Source organism: Ailuropoda melanoleuca, chromosome 4 (genome assembly GCF_002007445.2).
Source record: "Ailuropoda melanoleuca isolate Jingjing chromosome 4, ASM200744v2, whole genome shotgun sequence".
NCBI lineage: Eukaryota > Metazoa > Chordata > Mammalia > Carnivora > Ursidae > Ailuropoda > Ailuropoda melanoleuca.
Genome location: NC_048221.1, coordinates 65,784,660 through 65,797,257, shown reverse-complemented (window position 1 = coordinate 65,797,257; position 12,598 = coordinate 65,784,660). Strand labels below are relative to the sequence as shown.

The following is a 12,598-nucleotide window of genomic DNA, read 5'->3' as shown; positions in this document are numbered from 1 at the left end:
TCTCCTTCACCATTCCTATCCTAGTCATGTTCCTGCTCACAGGAACATCAGCCCCAGAATCATAACAATACAGAGGACTATCCAGAGTTGTACTAAATCATTAGAAATAAAAGTTTTTTTGAGAAGTAGCCTTAGTATGGTTCTTAGAAGATCAGCAGAGAGGCCAGATTCCCCTAATACAATAATCAAACGTCAAAGTTCATCTTTCTCTCCCTTTTTTTAACTTTCATCCTGGGTAACATTAAATGCTCAATTTGCTAATAGTAAATACAGTTCAGATAAGGGATAACATATCCCTGTTCTTTCATTGGATAAATCTTGAAATAGCAGTGGACCTGAAAGATGATGAGTTGACAGTTGAAGAGGGGCACTTGTTCAGTCTTCCTTTGAGACTTGGAATTCTGTCTTGTTCCTTCTGCAAGGGCGTTCTCAGAAAATGTAGGCAGTTCAGAAGTAAATGACCAAAACCATGACTCTCTCCTTGTAGGATACCAGCACTCTTGCTGCAAGTTCTTGAACAGCATCCAGTTCAAGAACCAAAGTGACTTCCCCTGCTAGGGTTCCATTCAAGTCCAGTGAGCCTCTGAATCCTCTGACTGGGGAGATCCTGATACCTGATGTAATGCGATTCCTGGGGGCATGCAAGTCAGTAGAGGCCCTGGGAAGGAATTTAAAGAGTCCAAGAGGTGCTTGTTCTCTTTCCTTATTAGCCTGGAATTCCAAGCCATGCCTTCTAAGGCTTTTAGTTAAGGGAGATGATTATAGTTTAGTCAAGGAAACTGCTGTCTCTCTTTGCATTTTCCTTTATTATTTTCCTGAAGTAGGCTCTTTTTCACTAGCATGGTCACTCACATTAATATTACGAGTGCCCGAAGGAGAATGTTTATTTGATTTAACAAATGGAATACAGTAGTTTTCTCATCCACTCTAACTCTGGACTCCTGGGATAGTCACTGTTCCAGAATTAGTAGCGGGAGCCACTGCAGACAGATTGTGCACAAGTGGGGTCACTGTCACACCTGGATTTCTCGTGCGATCCACAGTGCCATTGCAGCAACCTCTTGAGTCTCCTGGAAGGCACTGTTTTTGTTTTTGTTTTTTAAGATTTTTTTTATTTATTCATTTGACAGAGATAGAGACAGCCAGCGAGAGAGGGAACACAAGCAGGGGGAGTGGGAGAGGAAGAAGCAGGCTCATAGCGGAGGAGCCTGATGTGGGGCTCGATCCCAGAACGCCGGTATCACGCCCTGAGCCGAAGGCAGATGCTTAACGACTGAGCCACCCAGGCGCCCCTAATGGAAGGCACTGTTTTGATGTGATTATTTGGGGGTATTTTTAATAGCAAATGTTACACAGCCAAACAGTCTGTTGAGGCACCAATCTGTGGAACAAAATTTCTTGCATTGTACTGGGCATTCTCTTATCTCAGGAAAACGAGTTTTATGAGGGATTTAAATGTGTAGTAGCACCCACATTGGGCCTGGTACTTTACTGCATTCCCATGTGAGCCAAGAAGCATCATGTGCAGTGTCTCACCTGGGGTCTCAGATGGCTTCTGGGTCAAAAATCCAGTGCCTTTGTGCATTAATGCTGCTTGGGAGTAACCATGTTTCCTTCTCGTTTTGGGAGCATATCAAGCACTTAGAACTGAGTATTAGGCACAGTCCTGGACTCTGCAGATTGATCAGGAAATCAAAGACCCTATCTAGTTTACTTAGGAAATTTAGAAACAAAATGGTAAAAAGTGCCAGGTGGAAAGTCAGTCACTGGGTGAAAGGGCGTGCTGTTTTAAAGGCCACACAGATGATGGGATTTTTGAAAAGTATAGGTGTGAAGCAAGTGTTTCAGGCACTTAGTGCTTTGCTATAAAACCCCCAAGTGAAGACCTGCATTCTTTGGCCATTTCTCAGTCCTTCCTTGATAGGTAACAATTGATAGTTTATTGTTCATTTTTCTGTGGAAATGCTTTATTCGTTTTACTTCCGAAGATTCCACAGTCTTGTGCTTCTCTCATTGCTTCTCTAGCTGCTAACTTTGTGGTTCCTCCTCACATCCTTTTCTTGAAGATTTATTTACTTGAAAGAGCCAGGGCGGGTGCAGAGGAGAGAGAATGAAGCCGACTCCATGCTGAGCATCGAGCCCAGCGCAGGGCTCAATCTCAGGACCTGAGCCAAAACCAAGAATCAGATGCTTATCTTATTGTGCCACCCAGGCACCCCTCCTCCTCCTCACATCCTCGTAATCCTCTGTCCATCATTCTCTTAATGTTGAAGAGCCCCAGGACTCTGTCTCTCTTCCATCTATGTTTGGTAATAGCAACTGGTCTTAGGGCCTCAAACATAAAACTACTGTTCATTTGGATATCGAGGCATCGCAAACCAAACTCCTAACGTTCATCTTCACCCCTGACTTTCCCAATTCTCTTGTGGCTTTCCCTGCGTTAGTTATTGTCAAGTGCGCATGTCCTATTGGCTCTGCCTTGCACAGTTTTACCAGTTGCATTGGTCCCACCACCATTCTCTCTCACTTGGATGGTTACAGTTAGCGGCTCCCTGCTCCTGGTTCCCTCCTTCACCCCCAGACTCCATTCTCAAACTCTCCTGACTTCCCATCTTATTTAGATTAGAAGCCCAACTTCTTGCTCTAACTCCACATGAGCTGGCTATTTTCTTAATCATACCAGGCATGTAGCTGGTTTTATTTTTACTCTTTTTCCTTCTGCCTGAATGCTTTTCTCACAGATACTTAAATGGCTGCTGTCATGATCTGCAGATCTTGACTCCAATATCATCTTGGCCATCTTATTTAAACCTGCATTCCCTTTCCCTGATGTTCCCGCTCTCTCTTCCCTGGTTTATTTTTCTCTGTAGTACTTGATACTGTCACATACTCCACGTATCACGACTTAAGCTACCTGAATAACTGGATGTTGTGTGTTGGACCTACTGCTGTTATTTCAGGCACCTTTTATTTCTAGTGGTCAGGTGTTTAAGTGAATGAGCGTGCTTGATGGGTTCTAGAAATAGCAAGGAGGCTGATGAAGGTAGAGTAAAGGGAACAGGGGATAAAGTAAGAGAAGAGGCAGAGTGGGGTTGGAAGGCAGTCATCTTTTGTAAGCCTGTGAAGTCACTAAAGGTTTTAGAGCAGAATTAAGTCACTCTAGCATGCTCTGTGTCTTACTTTTATTGGATTTCATAAAACTCACTACACTTAACAAGTGGAGCACCTAGTGTGTGCAGGGCCCTGCACTGGATTACAGAGGTGCATGGTTGACCTGGCCCCTTCTCTGACCTTAAGTCTTAGGTGGTGGGACACCTTTTTAGACTTGGGTCTTTCCCCCACCCCCAGAAATGGCCTTCGCTTGTCCAAATGCTTGACCATTTCAGCCTGTAGCAAAGTTTGTGCTTTTTCGCATTGTTTAACTTAAAACATGAAATTCAGATGCATTTATGTACCCTCACGTAAACAAGTTAATAGTACTTCAGAGTTGGAACAGACATGAGTTAAGGACAGTGCCTGACACATGCCGAGAGCTTCATAGAATTAACTTGTCAAGAGGAAATGTGTACAATTTTAGGCCCACCCCTATTCTTTAAGTCAAGACCAAGTTAATGAACCTTTGAATTAGTACTGAATGATCTTCAAAAAGATGTCATGTCTTAAGATATGACAATCTATATTTTGATCTGAAGACACTTTTATAGTATGTATGTTTTATGTTCAGGTGTATCCTATCATTAGCATCTCTGAGGCTCGTCTGCAGGGCTCCTGTCCCACATCACTGAAAGTGGATTGTGCATTTTCTGTGTCCCCAGTATTAATACTAGCTGCTGTGCATTATACAGCGGTGGAAAAGGGGATTATTCCTATTTTAAGGTTTGGTTTAGATTTTATGAAAATAGGACAGTGTGTTACATATTTCATTTAATTTTGTGCTTATTTAATTCATTTATTTATTTTGAATCTCAGGGGTTTCAAGAAGCGTGCCCCTCGGGCACTCAAAGAGATCCGGAAATTTGCCATGAAGGAGATGGGAACTCCAGATGTGCGCATTGACACCAGGCTCAACAAAGCCGTCTGGGCCAAAGGAATAAGGTGCTCAAGTTGTTTGTTACAAATTTTTTTCTATAAAACTTTTATAATTACACTAGCTTAACCAGCTCTGTGCAGTGTTCGTAAGTTCAGTAATTAGCTAATGCATACGGAAGTATTTCCTTAAAATGTGATGATGGCTCCAAGGGTGGTGCAGCATCTGTAGGGAAGCCCTTTGATGTGGGATTTGAACGGAGACCCAGCTGATGAGCCAGCAGTGTGAGAACCGAGTAAGCATTGCACAAAGAACAAACTTGGTGTGAGCTGGGAACAGGTTGGTGAAGGTGGAGTAGAAGTGATTGGAACAATGAATGAGGTCGGAGAGTTAGGAAGGGGATAGACCATGTGGCATCTTGTAGGTCATGGCAAAGAGGTTGGGTTGATCTCTAGACAAAATGGGAAATCACTGGCATGGCTTTTTTGTTTGTTTGTTTGTTTTTTTAACGGTGGGCACTTTTGCCCACCCTCCCCCAGGGGGCGTTTTTGGTATCATTCCTGGAGGTTGCCACGGGTCCAGGACTCTGCTACACATCCCACAGTGTGTAAGGCAGCACCCCCGCAACACTTAGCAGCCCATGTGTCAATAGTGCCATGGTTGAGAAGTCCTGCTTATAAGCAGGAGGGTGTTTTTTGCTGTGGAGGATGATGTAAGGTGTTGGAGTAGACCTAGGTGGTGATGAGGCTGGAGAGGAGCGGTGGAGGGTTAGAGATACACGCGACACAGGACTGTCTGGATCTGTGTGGTATTTCATCACTGGAGTGAGAGGCACCTAAGATTGAGCCCTGCTGTGCTGGCATTGAGCATTTTTGGTAGAGGAGATCTGTCTCATAAAGGAACAGCCAAAGAGGTCCCTTAAGATGATGTTGGTAGGCGGGGAGTGGTGTCACAAAAGCCAAGAGGAGTCCTGAGTTGGAACGCTTTGTGTCCTCAAACAATAAAAGGAGCTAGGCCACTGTAATGCTGCTGTGGTTGGGTGGGAGGAGGGGCTTGTGTGCATGAGGTAGGGAAACTGAACAGTCTCTAGTCTTGTGTGTTGAATGTAGCCTGCGGAGTCTTTGGTGTTTCTGTGAATTTACATTGAACATAGACAAATCCTATAACCAGGATGTGGGGGGTGTTGGTGCTAAGAGGGGAAAGACTTAGCATGTTTGGGCCCATGTTTCTGCATAGGTTGAGTATCAGTGGTTGCTGCCTAAGACAGGTATACATCCTGAGATGGTAGCATTTAACGTCCCTCTGCGGGTATGTATATTTTCCAGGGAACTGTACCTGTAGTGCCTGAGCAGATTCAAATAAGAACAGAGCATTAGAAGCATGTTACAGATGTGGGGATAGGAGGTGTCAGTACCATTGGCAGCTATTTTCTTGATAGGAGGTGTTGACTTAAGCACGTTCTTATTTTTGTTAGGAATGTTCCATACCGTATCCGTGTGCGGTTGTCCAGAAAACGTAACGAGGATGAAGATTCACCAAACAAGCTCTACACACTGGTTACCTATGTACCTGTCACCACTTTTAAAAGTAAGTTTACTCCATCCTACAAAGCTGTTTGGATTAGAAAAGCATCCTTACCCCTTTTAGAACCCGAATTCATCTGTCTCAACAAATACTTCATTGTGCATCTATATGCCCAGCATCCTTCTAATAGGGAAATCAGTAAACCTTTGTGTCACGGTGTGGGAAAGCAGAGGAAGTTACAAAACGGGCCCATATCTGGGTTGTAAAAAGGTCATGGAATACTAGCCTTAAACCCTTCAAGAAAAGGTTTTTGGAATGCTAGAGTGTGAGGTGTGGGTGTAGAAGTTGACTAGCTGTACCTTCTTCTGCAGATCTACAGACAGTTAATGTGGACGAGAACTAACTGCTGATGGTCAAATAAAGGTATAAAACTGCTTTGTGTTTTGGTTTTCCTTTTCTAGTTGCAGTATACAGTTGACTCTTGAAGAGCATGGAGGTTAGAGGCACAGATTCCCACATTGTCAACTACCCAAAATTTACCAATAAAGTAAGCTGGAGAAAAAACATTAAACCATGAGAAAATACATTTACAGTACTATCAAAAAAAAAAAACCATACACGTATAAGTGGACCCATGTAGTACAAGAGTCAACTGTAATCTCTCTCTGCAGTTCCCAGTTACATAGTATCGTTTGGAGAGCTTTTCCTAAATAGCATGCCTGTGCCCGTCTCCCAGCCCCTGGGGTTTGAGTATTTGGGTGGAGCCTAAGCAGGTTTTTAAAGGTGATTTGGAAGTGCAGCCTGGCCTGGGAAAACCTCTTAGGTACCTGGGACATTGGAGATAGATATACTAATTCTAAGGAGCATTTTTCTAGAGATGGCATGTAGAACTCAATTACCATTGGCCACTTTTCACATTTGAACAAATTTAAATGATGTAATTGATATTTAATGAAATATAATTGATAGTATATCCCAAAGCTTCTGTTTATGTCTGAGTACACTTGTCAAAAGGTATGGAATAGTCTAATTGATTTTTGATGGGTAACCAGATTATGGCTTAGGTGTACAATTCATATCATCTGTACAGCTTACCTTTTTGTAATGGTCCCCTGAAGTGTTTGTTTGTTCCCAGTTTACATGGACCTGAAGCTCAGAGGGGGAAAAAAGTCAGTTAAATTCAGCCTGAAAGCAAAGTGTCGCAGGNCCCGGTTTACATGGACCTGAAGCTCAGAGGGGGAAAAAAGTCAGTTAAATTCAGCCTGAAAGCAAAGTGTCGCAGGGATTAGATTTCATCAGTGCTTACACCCCCGACATAACTGAATGCTGCTATAAAGAGGTCCCTCTTTTCGAAGCCCCAGGGGCGATGGTAGGACACAAGTATAAATTAAATTATAAGCAAGAACCAAGTCAATACAAAAATTTATTAAAAAACTTGGAGGCCAACATTGAAAGCATGGTTTGTGCACAAGATTTTTGGAAGGACAAAGTGAATACAACCAAATATATTAAAATGGTTTCAATTACCAGCATTGAAACAAAATTAGTGCAAAAAAAGCCAAATACAATTGCACAAGTAGTGGCTCTTGGATCTTGAAAGTGAACTTGATTTGTGACCGCTCCCGTTATTCAAGTGAAAAATGGGAGCTTGGGCTTTTGTCTGGTTTAGTATGATACATTTNTGCTCCCATTATTCAAGTGAAAAATGGGAGCTTGGGCTTTTGTCTGGTTTAGTATGATACATTTGACTCTCCTGTTCCATCTGAGAACGAAATCATACTAGCATCACAGCAGAAGTGCCCTGAAAAGTGAAATTGCAAGTCACAGCATCAAGGGAACTAATGTATGGATACCCTATAGCACTGATAATCTCCAACTAAATTCTCTTAAAGAATAAATAGAAATGCTTGAGGGTTGCATCAGTTCCCCTGGCCACAGCTGTGGCTGTCAGGCTGCTTATCCAGATACCCAGCTTGTAAAATACACGCAGAATGAATTCGACTAAAATCTGGATTTTAGGGCTGACAACCCACCCAACCGTTCCGTGCTTTGGTATGGCAGACGCCTCTCCGCAAGCTGCTCTCTTGCTACAGGTTACTCAGTTTGAGTTCAGGCTGGGATTGGCGGCTCATTTCCAGAGTTTTGAGACTGTACTGATTGATCTTGGCATTTTCAAGTTTGGATTTAATGTCCAGTGGCTTTTCAAAAAAGTTGACTAATGACTGTTCAGTCAGAAGTGAAGCTAAAATATGTTCAAGGGAGACCGTCCAGTCCCCTTCTGCCTCTTCAGGAAATGTCTGGGAGTCCTGGGCAATCTTGCTAGGGCTGGTGTCTGCAAAAACCGAGTCCTGCTCCGGAGAAAGAGCTGAAGCCCGCAGCTCCTCCCCGCCTTCCTGGGAGCAGCTTCCAGAGCTGCTACTCCGCTGCCCCACTTCCCCGATCTGCAGCAGCAGAGTGGTTACCGTGGCAATGGCTTGATACAGATCGTTTTCTTCTGGATCTTCATGGAACATACTATACAGAGTTTTACAGAACTGGATGAATTCTCTCTGAAATTAAAAGTATATATAGCAGCATAATCAGGATGGAAGTATAATGCATTTTTTTTACACTTCATACTAAGTTCTTAGAGAAAGCTACATCATACTCTGAAGCAGATTATAAGAAAAGGTAGTTGACCCTTCTACTCTGAGAACATCCTATTAACAGTGACTCCCGGGACCTCACCACACACTTAGAAGTGTGTTTGTCTATACAGCAAATATTCAGAAAGGTGGGCACGCAAGCATCTGAGTGGCTTAGTTGGTTAAGTGTCTGTCTTCTGCTCAGGTCATGATCCCAGAGTCCTGGGTTCGAGTCCCACATCCGGCTCCCTGCTCAGCAGGGAGTCTGCTTCTCCCTCTGACCTTCTCCCCTCTCGGGTGCACACGCGCGTGCTCTCTCAAAATCTTTTAAAGAAAAGGTGTGCACCCTAGAGGACATGCGCACCCTTTAATCCAGCAAATCAATCTGTAGAAATGGATCCAAAAGCTATAGAAACTTGTTTATAATGATGTTTAATCTAGAATTTACAATAGGAACAAAGTTGGAAACAGCTTAAATNCGGCGCGCGCGTGCTCTCTCAAAATCTTTTAAAGAAAAGGTGTGCACCCTAGAGGACATGCGCACCCTTTAATCCAGCAAATCAATCTGTAGAAATGGATCCAAAAGCTATAGAAACTTGTTTATAATGATGTTTAATCTAGAATTTACAATAGGAACAAAGTTGGAAACAGCTTAAATACTATGACTAAATAAAATTATAGCTTGTTCATCTGTACTATGGGGTAACTAAAAGCTGTTAAACGAAATAGAACAGTGATGCCTGGTGCTTTTCCAAGTTGTACCACACTGCTGCTCAAATGGAGAATCTATGTAATTTGATGAAAGACACTTCAGTGGGATTTAGCTACATATTTACTCTGGGAGTAGGGACATGGTTGAGAACTAATTTAGGAGAGATCTCCGTGATTTTTAAGTAAATGAAAGCAAGGTGTTAAGACAGCCTATTTTTGTTCATAGCAAAAATTAATGTCACTTACATCAGAATGTTAGTACTGGTGGCTCTGGGGGATGAGATTGGCTTTTTTTAATTGAGGTGTAATTGACTGACAGCATTGAAATGTGACTATATCCAAGAGGTAGAATGAAAATTTGAAACTCCCAACACTTATGAAATATTCCAGGGAGTGTTCATGCCATGTAATCCACGGTCAGAAAAGACGAAGAAATACTGCATGCTAAATTCCATCCGCTCTTGAAGGCTCACAGTACACATTAGCTCCCAAAAGAATGAAATCCTTTAATAAAGGAACATTTCCAACTTGAACCCTATATTTCACAAACTTTAGGAGGATTTTTTTTTTCAAATAAAAACCTAGCACCATCATGGCAATTCAATGTAGCCTAGATACTGTTCAAAGGTTTTGAAGAGCCTTATCAGTACTATATATTATATACCAATAATTTTTAAGAAACTGAAGAGAGAACACTAATCTCTTCTAAGGGAAGAAGAATGCTTTGTCCACAGTGCCCTCCACCCCCAAATGCTGTCAGCTCTAGGCAATAAACCTTCATCGCAACCTAAGTGAATACAGGAGTAGGATATAAAAACTTGGAAGATAGGATGTGGCACGGCCTCCTGTTGTGAAGAGTTGAGAATATCTAGTGTATCTGAATGGATCACAATTTAAACGTTTCCCTTTTAATCACCACAACATTCAGCTCCTGGAAGTACGGGATCCTTTGATTATGGCTTTGGAGGTTGTGGGGCCCCAGCTTAACTGTCAAGCTTACCTCTGAGCAGATCATTGGCAAAACAGTTAACTCTGCACTTAATCCATACCTGGCTCATTTTGGGCAACTCTTTCTCAGTTTTATCTTTTTCTTTGGCTAAATCCTTAATCATTTGCTTCAGCTGTTTCTGATAATCAGTTGCATCACCTGGAGACACAAGAAAACACAATATATACTTTAGGCTAAAATTCAGTGAAAGCAAAAAGGAACATGTGTAGACCCGGGTGGTGAGGGAGGAATTCCACCAAGCAAATTGCACACAAACTGAAAATAAGAGATCACACTGGCGAGTTTGTTCTACAACCGACTGTGAATGGAGTGTGGTGGCCGGGTGACTTCTTGCTACAACAGAGTCCCTGAAACCTTAGGCAAGAGGAATAAACGTGGTAGGGGCCCTGCAACTTGCAAGGTTTCTGGCCTCTGAAAGCAGTGAGTGGGCTGTGGATTCACAGGAGGAAGGGAGGAGGTAAGTCCGCTTCCAAGAGCTGTGAAATTGCTAATGATTGCAATGTGGGCCTGCTGGAAGATAATGTAAAGAGGTACATACCATTTGACTTCCCAAAAACCAGGGGTCTTGACGTCGACAATAGAGGATTCTTTAATGGTGACTGGCTGTCTCGATCATTTTCAGTGAGTGCTTTAAAAAAAGTTACATTGAACAAATTATTCCATCTTAACCCAAACTGTCAGTAATTTAGCTTTTTATGTAAGAAAGAACTAAAGGCTAAGCCAGCTTCTGGGCTGCAGAGTCTGCAGGGACTGAATCCAGGTGTACACCAAGCACCGTCTGCATACAGAGTAAAGAAAACATCTTAGAGACCAGGTAATGCCTTTTTCCGGATTTATGTAGGTACTGTTTTAATGAAATACAAATTCATAGGACATTGCTGATACTGACCTGGAAGAATGTTTGCAGTAAAATCCTTCCCTAAAAGTTAAAATATATGTATATATACAAAGAAATTCTAGAAATAAATGTACAACTGAATTTCTGGGTGGTGGGGNATGGCACAGCCATTTTGAAAAACAGTCTGGCAGTTTGTTAAAAAGTTAAGCATTGAGTTATATTTGACCCAGAAATTCTACTGTTGGTATATACCAAAGGGAAATGAAAACATACCCACTCAGAAACTTGTACACAAATATTTATAGGAGCATTGTTCACAAGAGCCAAGAAGTAGCAACAAACCCAAGTGTCCGATTGAAGAGTGGATAGATTAGGGCATACCTATCAAATGGACTATCAAATTCAGTTATAAAAGGAATAAAACACAGAGACATGCTACAACATGGATGACCCTTGAAAACAGCAGCAAGACACAAAATGGCACATTACATTATTCCATTTAAAAGAAATTTCCAAAAATAGGCAGTTCTATAAAGACAGAAAGCAGGGCAAAATGGATTGGGAGCAAGAGCCAAAGAGTTACGGACCTTTTTAAGGTGATGAAAATTTCTAAAATTGTGATGATGGTTGTAAAACTAAAGATGCTAAAAATCATTGGATGGTGTATATTTTAAATGAGTGCACTGTATGGTATGTGAATTATAGATCAAAAAGCTCTTATAAATAAATATTATGGACACAGGATCCTCATATTTACTAGTAAGCCACTCAGAATAAATAAAAGGCAAAAATCAGTTGTAATCCAACAAGTATCCCCAAGATGGCACCAAAGCCTTGATAAGCTACTCCTTCCTGTTTGGAAGATAGGTTTCCTGCGGTTGGGGGAGTTGTTTGGACTTTTGGGTTCTTCTGTAACTCATATTAAGTCATTTTTCCAACCTTATACAAGAATTCTACACAGTGACACGTGAGCATCCACTCCGATTGAATAGGAGGAAAATTATAAGCCCTGGATGGTCCTTGGAGCAGTCATGATGGAAACAGATTTTTTAGGTAATAGCTGCTAGATGTCAAGAGCATACTGGGTTGCTGTGCCTCAGAAAGGTGATATATATACACAAGTCACTACCAAAATGCTCTAACAGAAGATCCAATACAACCAAATGTCACGGGAGCATAGAGGAATGGTTAATTCAAGGGGAGAGCAAGTGTCCAGAAAGGAGACAGGTAAAGAATCAACAGTGACAAGGAGCCAGAAAGGCCAGCCAACCACAAAGCAGCACACTTTCCAACTTCCGCAGTCTGGCACATGGAAACCACCCCCACCCAGACTGGATACCAGAAGAGGCTTGGAGCTCACTGAAAAAAGTTTTCAGATATTTATGGTCAGAAATACAGATACAATGCATTAAGGGAAAGTAGTAAAGGTTATTTATATACAATCTTTAAATATACTTCCACCTTTCTAAATGAGGTATCTGAACATTGATAACATTTTTACGTTCTACATGTAACTTGTAATTCAAAACTATAAATGAATTGAGACATTTCTATAAAAGTTTTCATTGTGTCTCACTTCATATACCGCACAAATTAACATCTCTTGAAAGATTTACATTTGCTGTCTCAAGCTTGTTTTAATGTGGTAGATAAGTTCACTTTCACAAATGCCACCAGCAGGAAAGTTTCTTCTCTGTGGCTTCAAGGGCTTTGACTAGTCAGTGTGCACTGTTTTCATTCTCTGTATTGTCATCACCACCACTATCTTCGCCACTTTCTAAATGGGATTCTTGGGGGGGGGGGAGCCAGATCTACTGTGTCTTATCTCTTGTAGAAGAGTATATACACTGCTTTCAACACAATTT

General features: G+C 41.8%; 2 protein-coding genes across 2 annotated transcripts in view; one reads left to right on the top strand and one right to left on the bottom strand.

Moving 5' to 3' along the window:
- The window catches only part of RPL31 (ribosomal protein L31), a gene marked incomplete at its 5' end in the record, with an annotated part of 10,674 nt that extends 4,700 nt beyond the window's left edge, over window positions 1-5,974 (top strand). The window contains 3 exon segments of the mRNA NM_001304898.1: window positions 3,970-4,095; window positions 5,502-5,614; window positions 5,923-5,974. Of these exon segments, the coding sequence (NP_001291827.1) occupies window positions 3,970-4,095; window positions 5,502-5,614; window positions 5,923-5,954 (271 nt within the window). The 3' untranslated portion in view covers window positions 5,955-5,974.
- A 982-nt stretch (window positions 5,975-6,956) lies between these two features.
- TBC1D8 (TBC1 domain family member 8) overlaps window positions 6,957-12,598 on the bottom strand; it is a 64,698-nt gene continuing 59,056 nt past the window's right edge. The window contains exons 18-22 of the mRNA XM_034657266.1: window positions 10,434-10,523; window positions 9,936-10,033; window positions 8,014-8,100; window positions 7,296-7,352; window positions 6,957-7,230 (exon numbers count right to left, since the gene is read on the bottom strand). Coding sequence (XP_034513157.1) covers window positions 7,326-7,352; window positions 8,014-8,100; window positions 9,936-10,033; window positions 10,434-10,523 — 302 coding nt within the window. The 3' untranslated portion in view covers window positions 6,957-7,230; window positions 7,296-7,325. The remainder of the gene's footprint in view (window positions 7,231-7,295; window positions 7,353-8,013; window positions 8,101-9,935; window positions 10,034-10,433; window positions 10,524-12,598) is intronic.